The 18,083-nt window shown below is 44.0% G+C and overlaps 1 protein-coding gene across 1 annotated transcript in view; it reads right to left on the bottom strand.

Annotated features, from left to right (window-relative positions):
• Window positions 1-18,083, bottom strand: part of LOC146080763 (NFX1-type zinc finger-containing protein 1-like) — a 237,094-nt gene that overhangs the window by 41,900 nt on the left and 177,111 nt on the right. Inside the window, 1 exon segment of the mRNA XM_083188397.1 lies at window positions 2,101-2,185. Coding sequence (XP_083044523.1) covers window positions 2,101-2,185 — 85 coding nt within the window.

Genomic DNA, 18,083 nt, shown 5'->3' with positions numbered 1-18,083 from the left:
GTCCCACTGCAGAACCAATACCCAAATAAAACTCACACAATTAAATTATAACTTTTTCACACACAACACCCATACATACTTACCTATGTTCGTATACATACTTACTTAGGTTACCTTCCTACATACTTACCGATACTCTTTACCTAGAAGGGCGCCCACGATTTTGATCTTGGGCATCGCAAGGTAAAAATTTGCGTCGGTCGCATCGCATGCGACCAAAAAATCGCATGTGATGCGACCGACGCGATTACCGCGATTTTACATAGAAATACATGTACATGCGATGCCCGCGATGGGCGCCCTTCTAGGTAAAGAGTACCTACTTACCTAGTCTCGGTCCACTTGTCATGTAGAAATCCGAATGGGTACCTGTGAAAAATAATTATACATACCACCTATGGTGTGGATTGGTCCTCTATAGTCCATGTAGGCAATTAAAAAATAACAAACCACAAAAACCTGATCCAAACAAACTGTGGAGCTGCTTGTTTACACAAGCAGCAGGACTTATGTAATATCTGGGCTCCCGTTTTTCTTATGAGACCGCGTCCCCTCGCGGGCTCGCTGCGCTCCCCACGCTTCGGGCACGGTGGCTCACTGTGCTCGCCACACTATATAAAATCAACTCCATGCGTAGTTGGATAGTAGGGGTATGAAAAAATGGGGTGCATTTAACATGGGAGCTCAGATAATACATAAGTACCCAAGCAGCTCCTCCTCGAGAATGAGGGAAATCCCAGTGATGTCAGTCATTGTAAGCTTGCCTATAGATTGTAAGTTTGCAGCAGGGCCCTCCTACCTCCAAGTCTGTCCGTTGTTACCCAGTTTGTTTTATCACTGTCTACTATTGTAATGCAGCCCACACACCCACCGATTCCAGCGTGCGTTGTGGGCTTAACTAGCACACACAGCATCGCATCGTATGCCTTGTGCATATGATGTGCATGCGATGCGATGCTGTGCTAGAAAAAGCTAGTACAAAAAGTATGTGCAGCACATACTTTTTGTACTGTACGATGAGGTGCCGCGGGAGCGCGCACCCCATCGTACAGCATCGCACCGCCGGCATCGGCGCGTGTGTGAGCTGCATCAAGCACAACGGAATCTGCTGCGCTATATAAGAAACTGTAAATAAATAACGGCTGTGGGCTCAGGCAATGGAATTGCTTTTGGCTAACATAATGGACTGAAATCATCATACCCAGGCAAAACTGTTAATGTATCCGCTAAACATTATTTCACAAATCTGAAGCCTATTATTTTTTTCTGGGCTATAGTTTCAAATTGATGATCTTAATAATTAAATGATAAAGGAATTAATCCACAACATTCTAAATATGATATCTTAAGGCGGCCATACATTAGTATGATTTCATCCTTTTCTACATGATTTCGGCACATGGCACACAGTCGATAGTTCATTTGAAAAAGTGTCAAATCGTATGTTATTTACTTTTGATACCGATCCGCAGTCCTGTATGCATTGGATCAGATCTGCAGATTGTCACATACATTGTATCCTGGGGCAGTGTAGGGGATTGCATGCGATACACTGTTTGCAAATGATCACATATGGGGCATTATTCTGGATCACTCGCTCCCCGTGCATTCACACAGGGGAGCAATGATTTACTACTGCGCATTTCTGCGCATGTGCATACGCTTGGTGTGAGTGGGCACTGCAACTGCTAGTTCACTGTCCCATTCGCACCTACCAGTGCGGCCGGTGGTCGTGGAGCGGCGGTGACAAGCCACGCCCATTGGAACACTCAGCGTTTCATTGGTGTTCCCATGAAAACGCTAGGCAGCTGAGGTCACCGGATGTCAGTTGCCCGCCCTCTTCCCATACTGGGAGCACGCAAAGCTAAGACACCAGAGAGTGTCTTAGTTTTACGTGCTCCTTCCAAATCATTTAATGCGTGTGGACTAGAATAAGGGCTAGAATAAGGTCCATGATGTATTGCATGTGATCTAGCCACCGGGGAGTTGTGGAAGTATAGCATTCAATATGGGGGCCTTTAGTTATACTTGGTTCTTAATTTGCAGTGCTTAAAATGTTATTTCTACTTTTGTCTGTATTAGCAATTAGATTAGAATTACCTTTTCTTGTACTTTGACAGGCTTTTGGATATCCCAGCCATTCTGAAATTATACAGGAAACTTGTGATTTTCTCGCCAGATATTTCTGTAAGAATAAAAATGTTACTAGATCTAGTTGTAGTGGGTTTATTTTGACTATGATATACAGATGTATCCTTTGATTTCTGCTACTTTGGCCATGTCAAATAGCTCCTTTTGGTACAGTACTTCAGTTTCTGTGTTATTCAACTGCGCTAAGCATCTTATTCACTCAAAATGTGTCTTAAGGTGCATACACACTGGGCATTTTTGCCCGGGCCATCGGGGGTGGTGTGTGGGGCGGGGTAGGGGGGGGGGGGTGGGTGGAAGGTGAACCACTTTCCATAGTATGAAACCATGAAAGGTGGGTCACTCGGCCTGTAATACCAGCTGATAGACAGCGGCGCCCAGCGATGATGCGGGTGTGCGCATTAGCAGTCGCCGCTCATAACCCGTCCATAAACACTAGGCGATTTGTGCGCAAAGTCATTCAAAATGAGAAAAGTGAGCTACTTTGACCTTAAAATTGCCTAGTGTGTATGGTCCTTTATTAACACCATTAGCTTAAACTGGTCTAATTAGTGTCACATTTGTACATCTCTGTACAAACAAATGGCTCTGGTGCAAGTTGCCATAGCTTTTCCTCACACCGGGTTCTGTTGTCATTTATCTTTAACTTTTCTGTATGCACCTGTATGTACTGACAGTGTATGCATAGCGGGAGCATGTGTACGAATTTGATCCGCTATGTCATCGCTTGTGTGCTGTGATGTGTGCTACAGTGTACAAGGACACATCTGTATGTGTAAAACCAATTCCTGTGTAATTAAAGATGCAGTGCAGCACCTCTGGTACACTGTGAGCAGCTTTTCACTGCATCTGTGATGTGACTGAGATAAAAAAATGTAAAGAATAATATAGAAAGCAATTTCTCTTGGTGCATCTCAGTCGCATGGCGTACCTCATGCCATAAAATGTACAGACAACTAGTAATACTACTTTCAGACCGCAAATGCCGTGTCGCACACGGGATTAGGACACGGGTCCCATCCCCAGAGCAACACGGCAATGCGGTCTGAAAGTTCCGACACCGACACGGCATATTGCCGAGTCGGTGACGTCACATGGGGCGGTGCTGGGTTGCGGCGCGTCATCGGGGGCTCGGGAGGAGGCAGTACTTGGAGCTGACAGTGCTGCCTCCTCCATACTGTGAACGGGACACGGGTCGCTCGACCCAGGCACCCGTTCACACCGCAGTTGACACGGGTCATAGCCGTGTTCAACCCTGGTCAATACCAGGGTTGAATAGCCGTGTTGCTCGACCCGTGGTGCCCTTTTCAGACCGCACCGTGACCCATGTTTAGGCCCCGCGAACACGGCAATATGCCGTGTTCGGAGTGCGGTCTGAAAGCGGTATAAGTGAGGACACATCTATATACATCTGTATACAGAGTTACATTGTATTATGAATCCACATATTTCAGGGTTGAATAAATTCAGATTTACATGTCATCATTGTGAGGTGACCATTACAGACTTGATGACCCAAAGATATAGTATTGTCCCTTGCAACACTGTGGTGACTTCACACCAGGTGCAAGTCCCTAAAGCCTGGAGAACAGAAACTTCATAAATTTGAGCTAATGGAGGATGTCAGATACCCCAGACAGAAAGCACCATGGTATGATGACACTAGTGCCCTTTTCCCCCTGGCTCTGCTGGGAATATATAGCAGCAATTTGTATCTACTGTGGCTTAGCATATGCCGATCTGTGCTGATTACTTTAAGCATATGGGGCCAGGGCCTTTAACCCCTTCCCGCCGCAGCCTGTTTTTGCCTTCCTGACAGAGCCCTTTTTTTCAAATCTGACAGGTATCACTTAAGTGTGGATAACTTTTTTTTGCTTTTACTTATCCCAGTGATTTTGAGATTGTTTTTTCGTGACACATTGTACTTCAAGTTAGTGGTAAATTTTGGTCGATACAGTCTGTGTTTTTTTGTGAAAAATACCAAAATGTCATAAAAAAATTGAAAATTTTGCAATTTGCAAAATGTTAAATTTTCTGCTTGTGAGACAAATAATCATACCACTCAAAATAGTTAATAACTAACATAGACCATATGTCTACTTTATGTTTCCATCATTATTTCAACCTCCTTTTAATTTTTTGGGACACTAGGAGGCTTAAAATATGAATAGCAAATTCTCAAATTTTCAAGAAAATTTCAAACACTGATTTTTTTAGGGACCAGTTCAGTTCTGATGTGACTTTGAGGGACTTGTATGTGAGACACCCCCATAAATGATGCCATTTCAAAAACTGCACCCCTCACAGTATTCAAAACAGCATTTTGGAAGTTTGTTAACCCTTTAGGTGTTTCACAGGAATTAAAACAAAGTGTAGGTGAAATTTCAAAATTTCATTTTTTTTGCAGATTTTTAATTTTAATACACTTTTCTAAGGAACACAGTAGATTTTACTAGAGAAATGTGACTAAAAATTGATTCCCCCAATTCTTTTGTTTTCATAAATATCCTATATGTGGCCCTAGTGTGCACGTTGACCAAACCACAGGCTTCATAATAGAAGGAGCACCTACTTGATTTTGGAGCCTCCTTTTTATGAGATTATTTTTTAGGCACCATGGAGGTTTCTAGGCACCATAAGATGCTAAAAGTTAGGAACCCCCCCACAAGTGACCCCATTCTCCTGAGTACGGCAATGCCTCACATGTGACCAAAAAATACCATTTGGGTGCATGGCAGGACTCAGAAGCGAAGGAGTGATATTTGGATTTTGCAGCACAGATTCTGGTGGAATGTTGGTGGGTGCTATGTCGCATTAGCAAGACCCCCGAAGCACCAATACAGTGGAACCCCCCCACAAGTGACCCCATTTTGCAAACTACACCCATCAGGGAATTCAACTAGGGGTATAGTGTACATTTCAAACCCCCAGGGGTTTCACCAATTGTGGTACAACTGGGCAGTGAAAATAAAAAATTAAATTTTTTACACAAAAATGCAGTTCTGGCTCAAAATTTTTCATTTTCACAAGGAATGAAGGAGACAAAGCACCCCAAAATCTGTGCCCCAATTTCTTCCGAGTACGGCAATGCCTCATATGTGACCAAAAATACCATTTGGGTGCATAGCAGGACTCAGAAGGGAAGGAGTGATATTTGGATTTTGCAGCACAGATTATGGTGGAATGTTGGTGGGTGCAATGTCGCATTAGCAAGACCCCCGAAGCACCAATACAGTGGAACCCCCCCACAAATGACCCCATTTTGCAAACTACACCCCTCAGGGAATTCAACTAGGGGTATAGTGTACATTTCAAACCCCCAGGGGTTTCACCAATTTTGATACAACTGGGCTGTGCAAATGAAAAAATAAATTTTTTACACAAAAATGCAGTTCTGGCTCAAAATTTTTCATTTTCACAAGGAATGAAGGAGACAAAGCACCCCAAAATCTGTGCCCCAATTTCTCCCGAGTACGGCAATGCCTCATATGTGACCAAAAAATACCATTTGGGTGCATGGCAGGACTCAGAAGGGAAGGAGTGATATTTGGATTTTGCAGCACAGATTCTGGTGAAATGAATGGTGGGTGCTATGTCGCATTAGCAAGACCCCCGAAGCACCAATACAGTGGAACCCCCCCACAAGTGACCCCATTTTGCAAACTACACCCCTCAGGGAATTCAACTAGGGGTATAGTGTACATTTCAAACCCCCAGGGGTTTCACCAATTGTGGTACAACTGGGCAGTGAAAATGAAAAATTAAATTTTTTTACACAAAAAGGCAGTTCTGGCTCAAAATTTTTCATTTTCACAAGGAATGAAGGAGACAAAGCACCCCAAAATCTGTGCCCCAATTTCTCCCGAGTACGGCAATGCCTCATATGTGACCAAAAATGGCAGGACTCAGAAGGGAAGGAGTGATATTTGGATTTTGCAGCACACATTCTGGTGGAATGAATGGTGGGTGCTATGTTGCATTAGCAAGACCCCCGAAGCACCAATACAGTGGAACCCCCCCACAAGTGACCCCATTTTGCAAACTACACCCCTCAGGGAATTCAACTAGGGGTATAGTGTACATTTCAAACCCCCAGGGGTTTCACCAATTGTGGTACAACTGGGCAGTGAAAATGAAAAATTAAATTTTTTTACACAAAAATGCAGTTCTGGCTCAAAATTTTTAATTTTCATAAGGTATGAAGGAGAAAAAGCACCCCAAAATCTGTGCCCTAATTTCTCCCGAGTATGGCAATGCCTCATATTTGACCAAAAAATACCAGTTGGGTGCATGGCAGGACAGGGAAGGAGTGATTTTTGGATTTTGCAGCTCAGATTCTGGTGGAATGAATGGTGGGTGCTATGTGGCATTAGCAAGAACCCCGAAGCACGGTGAAATGATGAACCTAATAATCCATAGATGTGTGGTATATTTTAAAACACTCCTTTATACATAGGCCGGGTTTGTCGGGGCAAGTTTCACAGTGGAAAATAGTATCCTTTCTTATTCCCTTTTTATAGCAAACTTTGCACCTTTTTTGTGTCCTGCCCTTTTTTGCAGTGGAGGGGATTTCGTTAGGAAAATGCTGCCCTGGTACAATACGGGGGCCAGTACTAGAAGTACTGGGGCCCTCTGCCTGCTGGTTCCCAAATATTAGGCCCTTTATGACTTCCTCTTGAAAGTGCATAAATGTCCCCCTCTGGCTGGTAGAACGGAATAGCACGTAAGCGTTATACAGTGCCATCTGGATGATATACATGGCCAGCTTCTTGTACCAGATTTTTGTTTTCCGCAGGGCACTGTACGGCTTCAGTACCTGATCTGAAAGATCCACTCCGCCCATGTACTTATTGTAATCTAGGATACAATTAGGTTTTGAGGTGTGGGTACTGGTACCTCGTACAGGGACGGAGGTGGTACTGTCTCCATGAATTGTTGTCAGTATAAGGACATCCCTCTTGTCCTTATATTTGACCAACAACATATTTTCGGTGGATTGTGCCCTGCTTTCACCCCTTCTCAATACTTGGGCAATGTGCGTTTTTGGGAGGCCTCTTTGGTTCTTGCGCACAGTACCGCAAGCTGCTGTACCTCTTGAACCAAGGGCCTTAAACAGGGGGATGCTAGTGTAAAAGTTATCCACATAGAGGTGATAACCTTTATCCAGGAAGGGGTGCACTAAATCCCAGACAATTTTTCCACTAACACCTACGAGAAAGGGGGGGTATTCTGGCGGTTCAATTCTTGAATCCTTCCCTTCATATACCCTAAACCTGTGGGTGTACCCTGTGGTGCTTTCACACAGTTTATACATTTTTATGCCATACCTTGCCCTCTTACTGGGAAGGTACTTGCGGAATTTAACCCTTCCTTTAAAATGTATAAGGGACTCGTCGATACAAATAAATTTTTCAGGGATGTACATCTCTGCAAATTTGGCACTGAAATGATCAATGACCGGCCTGACTTTGAATAGCCGGTCAAAGGTGGGATCATCTCTGGGTGGGCACTGTGCATTATCGGTGTAATGTAAAAATTTAAGGATTGTCTCAAAACGAGTCCGAGTCATGGCCATACGATGAAGTGGGGTGCTGTACAGAACATCTGTACTCCAATATTGCCTAATTTCTGGCTTTTTTACTATGCCCATATGTAACACCAGACCCCAAAACGTCATCATCTCTACTGCATCTACAGGGGTCCACCTAGCAAATGATGACGTGGGGTTTTGAGCAATAAACTGCTGGGCATATAAATTACTTTGGTCCACCATTAAATTTATAAAATCATCAGAGAAAAATAATTTGAAAAAGTCAATTTCTCTGAGACCTGTTGAATCAAATTGGATTCCTGGGATGGCCAAAAACTCAGGAACCTGGGGCTCAAAATTGTCTGGTGGTGGGGTCCATACGGGATCAATCATTTGGGGGGGGTCTCAGCTGCTCTACGGGGGCGTCTTTGAGGGGGAAGATGAGGTTAAGACGAATCCTTCAAATTCCCCGCTTGCATCACTGGCTGTGTCAGAGTCAGAGGCAAGCATGGCATATGCCTCCTCCGCTGAATACATTCTTCTGGATGACTGGGATGACATTTGGGATGACATTTGGGATGCCATTTTTATTTTTGTGTTTCTGTAAGTGTAATGTTTCAACACGTGTATAGTGTAGGGGGGGTACAAACTTTATTTCAACACGGGGGGTATGTAGTGTGTAGTGTGTATGTAGTGCAGAAAAAAAATACTTTATACAGGAATTTGATCCCAATAAAAAAAAAAAAATAGATCAACCCTGTTCCGAAATTGCTGATCAGTGATGTACGTCACTGATCAGCGCTCAGCGGCCACAGGACACCCACAAAAGCAACGTGGGTGTAAAAACAATTTAAAAAAAATAAACCACAGAACTCTCCAAAAAAAAAACAATTTAAAAAAACTGCAGAAAAAAAATTATATCAACCCTGTGCCAAAAATGCTGTTCAGTGATGTACGTCACTGATCAGCGCTCAGCGGCCACAGGACACCCACAAAAGCAACGTGGGTGTAAAAACAATTTAAAAAAACTGCAGAAAAAAAAATATATCAACCCTGTGCCAAAAATGCTGTTCAGTGATGTACGTCACTGAACAGCGCTCAGCGACCACAGGACACCCACAAAAGCAACGTGGGTGTAAAAACAATTTAAAAAAAATAAACCACAGCACTCTCCAAAAAAAAAAACAATTTAAAAAAACTGCAGCAAAAAAATTATATCAACCCTGTGCCAAAAATGCTGTTCAGTGATGTACGTCACTGATCAGTGCTCAGCGGCCACAGGACACCCACAAAAGCAACGTGGGTGTAAAAACAAAACCCCACTGCACTCTCCCAAAAAAAAAACCCTGCAGATCAGTGATGCAGTGATGCAACACTGATTAGCAGTGAGGGGCAGCAGGCACACAACTGTGGGTGCAACCTGACAGGGTATATATAAAAAAAAAAACCTGCACCCCCAAAAAGTTGCTGATCAGTTAATTTATACTGATCAGCACAAAAGGGGGGGCAGCAGGAGGGGCAGCAGTCAGTTGCACAGGCAGCACAACCTTTGGTGCAACTGACAGGTATATATATATATATAAAAAAAAAAAACCTGCACCCCCAAAAAGTTGCTGATCAGCACAGATATACTGATCAGCACAAAAGGGGGGGCAGCAGACACAAAATATAGCACTCTCTGTCACTCTCTGTCACTCTCTGTCACTATCTCTCACTATCTCTCACTATCTCTCACTATCTCTCACTATCTCTCACTATCTGTCACTCTATGACACTGCAGCAGCAGCACACAGAAAGTCACAAGATCCAGGAAGCATCCAGCTGCTGGCAGCACGCTACCAGCGGTGATCAGGTAAGTATCAGGCAAGGATCAGGTCAGTATATCACGACAGATTGGCACGGTGACCGCTCTGCACGCAATTCCAGACCGGAATGGCGTCTGCAGCGCAGTCACCGTTAGTTTAAATCACGCGCCATGGCTGTGATTGGTCCGTCGGTCCGACGGACCAATTACAGCCTTGGGGGCAGGTGGGGTGAGGTGGGGTGAGGTGTGGTCATCACCGGTGACCCCCTCACGCCCCCTCACACCCGGCGGTGATTGATCCCTGTGTTACCGAGCTTCTGATTCGCCGGTAACACAGGAAAACGCTGCGATTGGCTGTTCACATTGAACAGCCAATTGCAGCGATCGCCGACGGGGGGGAGGCATCGCCGCCCCCCCGGGCATGCTGGGACATGTCTGCTGTCAGGGACAGCAGACATCGTCCCTCTGTCACCGCGTCCCTAGACGCGGTGACAGTTTAAAGTCATGACGTATATATACGTCAAATGTCGGGAAGGGGTTAAGGTTTGAAGGGGCCCAGGTGTACTGCTCATTTAGATGTGACAGGTCTATTGTTGAGGGTGAGATACGAATGCTGGAAACACCAGCAGTGCTGGATAGCTGGAAGATGGTGTGGAAAGGTGGAGCTCTACTGTGGATTAATATGTCGATGTTGCTCCCAAATTTTCATGTCAGTATTTTATATTTCGCCAAGGGTTATAAAAGGGGAACACAAAAAAAATATGGTGTAATATGTCCACACCATTTTTTCATAATGATAACTCTGGGAATCTGTGGGGTCCTTTTCCTTATGGTGAGGGTGAGCAATCTTGTTAAGGGGTCACCTCGTGTGTCCATAAAGGATAGATTCTGCTTACAGATGGCTTACATTAAAGGGATTAACCCCCATGTATAAAGGTTTCTTTGTCACCAATAGTGTCCCTCATACATCAAAGTATATCACGGTTTAGATTAAATGCTCACTTGTATGCTTACATGTGAACACAGGATAGTGCTCACATCAAAGTTTGGATAAAAACGATGGATAAAAACTTAAAAAAAAAAAACACATTTATTCAGAATACATAATAACATGTATGCTGGTGCCAGATGGTAAACAAACAACACAACCACGCGGCAAGATGGAAAATACCTGGGTAGCTCACCTGATTGGTGTTATGATAAAAATGGCTTCCAGCAAACAAACAATCTATTGGCACCAATGCGTTTTAACTACTTGTAGTTTTTCAAGGTGGTGCCAGTTTATATACCCACAGTCTGAAAACCTTTCAAATAGGGGGCGTGTTGATCAAATGCCAACCAACTTCAAAATATCTTAAAATATACAACAGACAATTGCATCAAAAACTGTGTATAAATACAAAGTACGCTGATATAAAAGCTGAGGACTTCCTCCCCAGAAGTCCTGTTATGGGCAAAACTGGGCGGCTTACTTATTGACTATTTATACACACTTTCCGGTCCAACTTTGTTATGTACCTCCCTGTTCTACCTCAAAGTAATCCCTGTAGGAGCCGGTGTGTATTGCTCCATGTGATGTCCCGCAGTGGAATGCACAGCTGGCGCCAGGTGGAACGCACCACCATCGGAAGTGTGTAACTTTGTACTTCCTCAAAGTCATCCCTGTGGGAGCCTGTCTGTAACGTTCCACACTGTCATGTACCGCAGTGCAATGCACAGCGGGTGTCCGGCGGAACGCACCGTCATCTTGGATATAGTTTTGTCTGGTCGATTGAGCGCCTATTTATACAGCTATTGCCTTCTTTTTTGTGTCTGATAAAACGGACTCCTATCCTAAAGGGAACCCATAACTAGATCTGGGTTTTCCTAAATTGTGGTACCGGTCACATTAAACCCACACATAGATTGAGAAGATATGTGCTTCCAATATTAAGGTTATTTATTAATGTGGTCCATAATCCTACTGCTAAAAAATAAGTGGAAGTTTAATTATACAATATATAAGATGCGGCTTTACTTTAAAAAAAAATTTTAAACAAGATTTTTTTAAATAATTAAATATTTTATATTTTTTCTTTCTTTACAGAAGATTGTGATTTTTAAAAAGGGATAATTTCATCAAGCAGACAATGTTTTTTTATAAACCACTTAATCTCGAAGTCTCCGTTTAGACCTTTTGGAGCCAGAGTATTCATATTGTAAATGTACTTCATCTGTGTTTGAGCGAGAATTTTTGGTACTTATGTATTAGCTGGGCTCCCATGTTAAATGCACCCCATTTTTTCATACCCCTACTATCCAACTACGTATGGAGTTGATTTTATATAGTGTGGCGAGCGCAGCGAGCCACCGTGCCCGAAGCGTGGCGAGCGCAGCGAGCCCCGCGAGGGGACGCGGTCTCATAAGAAAAACGGGAGCCCAGATATTACATAAGTACCGAATTTTCTTGCATCCTTTTTGTTGACAATTACCTGTCACTTTTTTTTATACCGATGACGTTAATGATATCATTGGTGGAACACGCATGGATGTTTTTAAAATGTACCGAAAGGTGATGTTTAAAATTTCAGGCATGTTCTGCCTATCTTTCTTTGAGTGTACGAGTGGTCTTACCCACATACTGCAAACCACACTTACACTCAACCAGGTAAATACAGTCCTTACAGTTGCAAGTGATAAATTCATCGATACAAAAGATAGTTCCATTTGCGGTGGAATTTAATTTTTCCATTTGCGGTGGAATTTAATTTTTCCTCTTTACTGGGAGTGCCTCTATGGGTTTTACACAGGACAAATCCCACACTGATGGAAACCCTTGGTATTGATATGTCCTATTCTTTTTTCTTCAGGAAACTTTTAACTAGATGTGTTTTTAAATTATCAGCTTTCTGGTAGATTAATTTTGGTTTCTTCTGAAGATATCCTTTCAATGGAGAATCTCTGGAAAGGATGTGCCAGTGTGTTTGAATAATTTTTTCTAGTTCTTTAGGTTTTTTTAAATTGAATTTAGTGATGAAGGCTACATTTGGTTTTGTGTTCTTGTTTTTTTCTTTATATTGTAGCATCGTCACCCTATTCTTTTCTTTAACGGATGATATGGTTTTATGGATACATTCCTCTTGATATCCCTTTTCCATGAAAAAGTTTTTCCATTGAAGCTGCTTGGGTTTCAAATACTTCCAGTTCAGAACAGTTCCTTAAAACCCATTGTAGTTGACCCACCGGAATGTTCTGTAACCATAGTTTATGCTGGTTATTGGTCATCAGGATGTATTTATTATTGTCAGTTGGCTTGGAATAGTTATTGGTGTTGAATTTTCCATCTTTCACATAAATATGAAGATCTAGGAAATGTATCTCTGTTGTTCTTATATCAAAGGTTAGTTTGATATTCAACATGTTTGTATTGAGATTTTCACAAAATGCTTTCAAGTCGGTTTCGCTTCCATTCCATATGATTAAAATGTCATCAATATACCTTTTCCATAATTTGATGTTGCTTAAGAATGGATTGTTTTGCCAAATGGTCTCCTCCCACCAGCCAATAAATTGGCATAGGCTGGTGCAAATTTTTTACCCATCACAATACCTTGGGCTTGATTATAATACCTGCTGCCTCGTGTCCTGACCATCCCTGCCATGCTTACTTCTTGCCTCAGGTCTCCTTACCTGCACCTCATGTCACCTGTCTGTCTCCCCCTCCCTCTGGATCGGGCGTGTCCGGCCTGAGGCCCTCCAGCTGTTGTGGAACTGCATGTCCGGGCATGCCTTGCCATAGTTTTAGCATTCCCTAATATCAGGGCTGTGGCGGGGCCTTCTGGGATGTGTGGTTTCACAGCAGCTGGGGGGCCGCAGGTTGGGCATGCCTGCTCTAGATTGTAAGCTCCTTAGAGCAGGGCCCTCCTCCCTCCTGTTCTCACAGCACTCTTCTTGTATTTCAACTACAGCTCTCTCACTCATCTACAATCTTTACCTGCATCTATTCTCATTCACTTCCTTATATTTCAGCTGTATTGTGTAATAAGAATTGTGCTTTAATTGGTTTATGTCTAGTTCTGTGTACCCTGTACTGTTCTTTTGTGTTCTATATGTACAGTACTGGCTGGTGCAATCACCATGTGGCGCCGCTGATTGGCTGCCTGGGTGCTGCACAGCTCAGTAAGTATATATGTTCCCCATGTCTGTGTCCCTCATTAGAGTACATCTAGTATATATATATATAGATATCTATATCTATATATATATATATATACATAGATATAGATATAGATAGAGGGTACTGTATAGCGCTTCTACCTAGAGAGTTCTGATTTACAACAGTCCAATAAGGATTTGCAGCGAAGAGTCTTCTTCTAATATCACAGTCCTGTGTATAGGTGGCTGCTAAGTTTCTCCGTAAGGTGTTGTGACGTCTCAAATGTGTACTGGAAAAAAGGGGCGAGAAACAGCGCGCTCTAGTGTGATAAGTGGGTTTCCAATTTTGGTGAATATATAGTTATGCGTACCGTGAGAAGAAAAATAATGTGCCCATCAATATATGATGTTTGGAACTCCTGTCCTTGGGTTACAAGGATATTGCCCGGAGATTTAATTCAGCCTTTCACAGCAATAATGTCCCATGGGTTCATACAGGGTCCAAAATCATCAGTGCCACGTGATAAATATAAATATAAAGGAAGAAACTCCAATTATAATTTAAAAGGAGTTTATTTTCAAAAGTGTACAAAAATAAAAAAATAGCTTACATGAAGGTGCTGTAGTAGAACACAGAGCGCTCTCAGCGCGTTTCGTCGCTTACTGCCTGTCAAATCGTCTGGACTTCACTCCTAATATTGATAACATTGATTGTATCCTTCAAGTAGGCTTTTATTTTTATTACTTCAGGTTGTAGTGTGTGGTCTACAAATTCAGACATCGCATGCGGTTTTTTGTGTGCGATGTGATGCAATTTTCCTAAGTAATTTATTCACTGCTCTCTGCCACGGGCATCGCATCGCATGTGATCGCACTGCACGCTAAAGCGCATGCGATTTTATAGGGTGCAATGCCATTTACTTTACTATACAGTTCTATGAGATGCAACGAGATTCTAGGCACCCCCCACTATCCATGCCACCCTGAAGCGTGGTGAGCGGCGGGGGAATGCGTCCTTCCGACCTTTTCATACCCCCACTATCCACTTCGGCACGGAGTTGATTTTATATAGTGTGGCGAGCGCAGCGAGCCACCGAGTCCGAAGTGTGGCGAGCGCAGTGAGCCCCGCGAGGGGACACAGAATACATGTCACGTAATCCGCGTCCCCTCGCGGGGTTCGCTGCACTATATAAAATAAACTCCACGCCGACGTGGATGGTGGGGTATGAAAAGGTCGGGAGGATTCGTTCCGCCACCGCTCGCCGTGCTTCGGGGTGGCGTGGATAGTGAGGGGGCTGCCTAGAATCTTATTGCATCTCATAGAACTGTATAGTAAAGTAAATGGCATCACACCCTATAAAATGGCATGCGGTCACATGCGATTTAGCGTGCGGTGCGATTTAGCGTGCGGTGCGATTTAGCGTGCGGTGCAATCGCATGCGGGCAGAGAGCAGTGAATAAATGACATAGGGAAATGTCATCGCACGCAAAAAACTGCAGGCGACGCGATTTTCCTACTGTGCCGTACGTATGCAAATAGGGCACCGTGATAATACACAAGTACCAAAAAAACTGCTGAATTTGCACTTTTTTCCGAAATCACCAACTTAATAAGATGCAAATTACAGTAGAAATCAAACTTTTTGATGTGAAAATTGCACATTCTGAACTGTCGTTTTTTCAACACACTTCAATTCGCATTCAGATGTTTTCCCATTAAATGTATACATTTTGCAAATTTATGCGAAAAACATTACCAAAATTCGCAACACAAACAGACCAGGTTCTGACAAATGATTTTGACAGAACCATGAACAGACCAGTGCGATCTGTGCATGGTTCTGTCCCCATAAAAATGTGTAAAAGTAAAAAAAAGATGAAAGAAAAATGGAGTGGGGTCCCCCCTCCTGAGCATAACCAGCCCCGGGCTCAAAGAACCAGTCCTGGTTTCAAAAAATCACTGTGCAAATCAAATAGGGCCCCCCTTGATTTTTAAAAACCAGCCCCAGGCTCAAGGGCCGGTCCTGGTTCCCAAAATACGGGGGAAAAAATTAGTAGGGGTCCCTTGTATATCAAGAACCTGTATATTTATTGGTTGGATAAACATTTATTGGTTAAAAACATCATGGGTACGAATAAGTAACATAATCTGTCTTTAAAATATCAGAACATACTATACAACAAGGGATAAGCTACTATAAACATAGGTTTAACTAGATGGACGCAAGTCTTTATTCAACCTCACCTACTTTCAGGAGCGGATTGGGAATGCAATCCAGCCCGGGAGAGCTCATGCAGCAGCCAGGGTGGGGGGTGCTGGCGACGGCAGTCCGAGGGGTGGGTGCGCTCAGGGGCGTTGGGGTGCTGGTGGAGGCTGCCCGGGGGGGGGGGGGTGTTGGGTGGTCCTGCCGGGGGGGGGGGGGGGGTAGCGCTGCTGTAATGCTGGGGGGGAGCGAGGCGGCGGGCGGTGTTTGTTATGCAGGGTGGGGGGGGGGCTCACCTGCTCTGCTCTGCCCAGGTGGGGAACGGTAGCAGTGGGAGCCCGCGTTGACCCCGGACATGATGGGGTTTTGGGGTCTTTTTACATTGATTCCAATGTAAAAATCTCGTTGATTGCATCATCTCATGCATCTTATGCCGCACAAACACATAAGATGCATGAGATGCTTGAGATATCAGCCCCACACATACAATCTAGATCGTGGGTGCCGTGCTAGGAAAGAAGTACCGAAAAATCTATAGAGGAAAAATATTTTAAACCTAGAAAATGCAGATAGTTATAAACCAAGAAATATTCCACCTATTGTTCAAGAAATTGTTGAAATTTAATTCCTCCATCATCGCCTGGTTTTAATTTGATCTGCTTCCAGTCACTTTGGTTTTTAAAGACATAATTTGTAGTCACTTAAATTACTTATATTGCCAATCAACCATTCATTTACATATAAATTATTGAAGCCTGCTCCAGATGAGTGGCATAAGATGTCCTCTGTTTGGTCTTCTGTGAATGTGAGGTGCCATCTTGGGTACTTGTTTCCTAGCACGGCCACCCCGATTCCAAAACGCACACAACGCGACCGACGCGATGTACCCGATTTCTCCATAGGCTTCAATGTTAAATTATTTTAACATTGAAGCCTATGGAGAAATCGGGTCCATCGTGTCCATAGGCTTCAATGTTAAATTTTTAACATAGTAAAAAATGGTAAAAGGGCCAATATGGGCCATTTCTCATTGGGTATGGCCCCGTCATGTGTGTAAAAAATAATGGCCCCCCATTGTGTCCGCCACCCCCACGATTGACGCGAACCCGAAGCGTGGCGAGCGCAGCAAGCCCGCGAGGGGCGGCGGTGCGCGTCCTCCGACCTTTTCATTCCCCTACTATCCACGTCGGCGTGGAGAATAGATTAGTGTGGCGAGCGCAGCGAGCCACCGAGCCCGAAGCGTGGTGAGCGCAGCGAGCCCCGCGAGGGGACGCTGATACCTTCACAGATCCCTGCGTCCCGTCGCGGGCTTCACAGGTATCAGCGTGCGCTCGCCACGTTTTGGGGCTCGGTGGCTCGCTGCGCTCACCACACTAATCTATTCTCAACTCCACGCCGACGTGGATAGTAGGGGAATGAAAAGGTCGGAGGACGCGCACCGCCGCCCCTCGAAGGCTCGCTGCGCTCGCCACGCTTCGGGTTCACGTTAATCGTGGGGGTGGCGGCCACAATGGGGGGCAATTATTTTTTACACACATGACGGGGCCATAGCCAATGAGAAATGGCCCTTATTCTGCCTTTTCCCATTTTTTACTATGTTAAATGGACTCAGTTTCAATGTTAAAATAATTTAACATTGAAGCCTATGGACAAATCGGGTCCATCGCATAGGCTTCAATGTTAAATATTTTAACATTGAAGCCTATGGGGAAATCGTGGGCATCGCGGGCATTGTGTGCCTTAACTTTAAGGCACACGATGCGACGCGATGCCCACGATTTCCCCATAGGCTTCAATGTTAAATATTTTAACATTGAAGCCTATGGGGAAATCGTGGGCATCGCGTCGCATCGTGTGCCTTAAAGTTAAGGCACACGATGCCCACGATTGTGGCCGTGATAAGAAACAAGCACCCCATCTTGTAATTGTTTTAAGCAGCCCATACACGCTGCTTTGTGGGCGTGCTTTCTGTGCTGTACTAGCACAGATCACATTGCATTGCATTGCATGTGCATCCGTTGTGCATGCAATGCGATGCAATGTGATGAAACCTAAGTACAAAAAGTATGTGCAAGCACATACTTTTTGTACTTAGGTTTCATCACATTGCATCGCATTGCATGCACAACGGATGCACATGCAATGCAATGCAATGTGATCCGTGCTAGTACAGCATGCCCACAAAGCAGCGTGTATGGGTTGCTTATGGGCTGCTTTAGAGTGCCACAGTGGGACACAGAGATGAGACTCTGTGATATACAGT

This window comes from Crinia signifera, chromosome 5 (assembly GCF_055691185.1).
Source record: "Crinia signifera chromosome 5, ASM5569118v1, whole genome shotgun sequence".
NCBI lineage: Eukaryota > Metazoa > Chordata > Amphibia > Anura > Myobatrachidae > Crinia > Crinia signifera.
The sequence above is the reverse complement of the archived record's forward strand: the minus strand, read 5'-3'. Positions and strand labels throughout refer to the sequence as shown.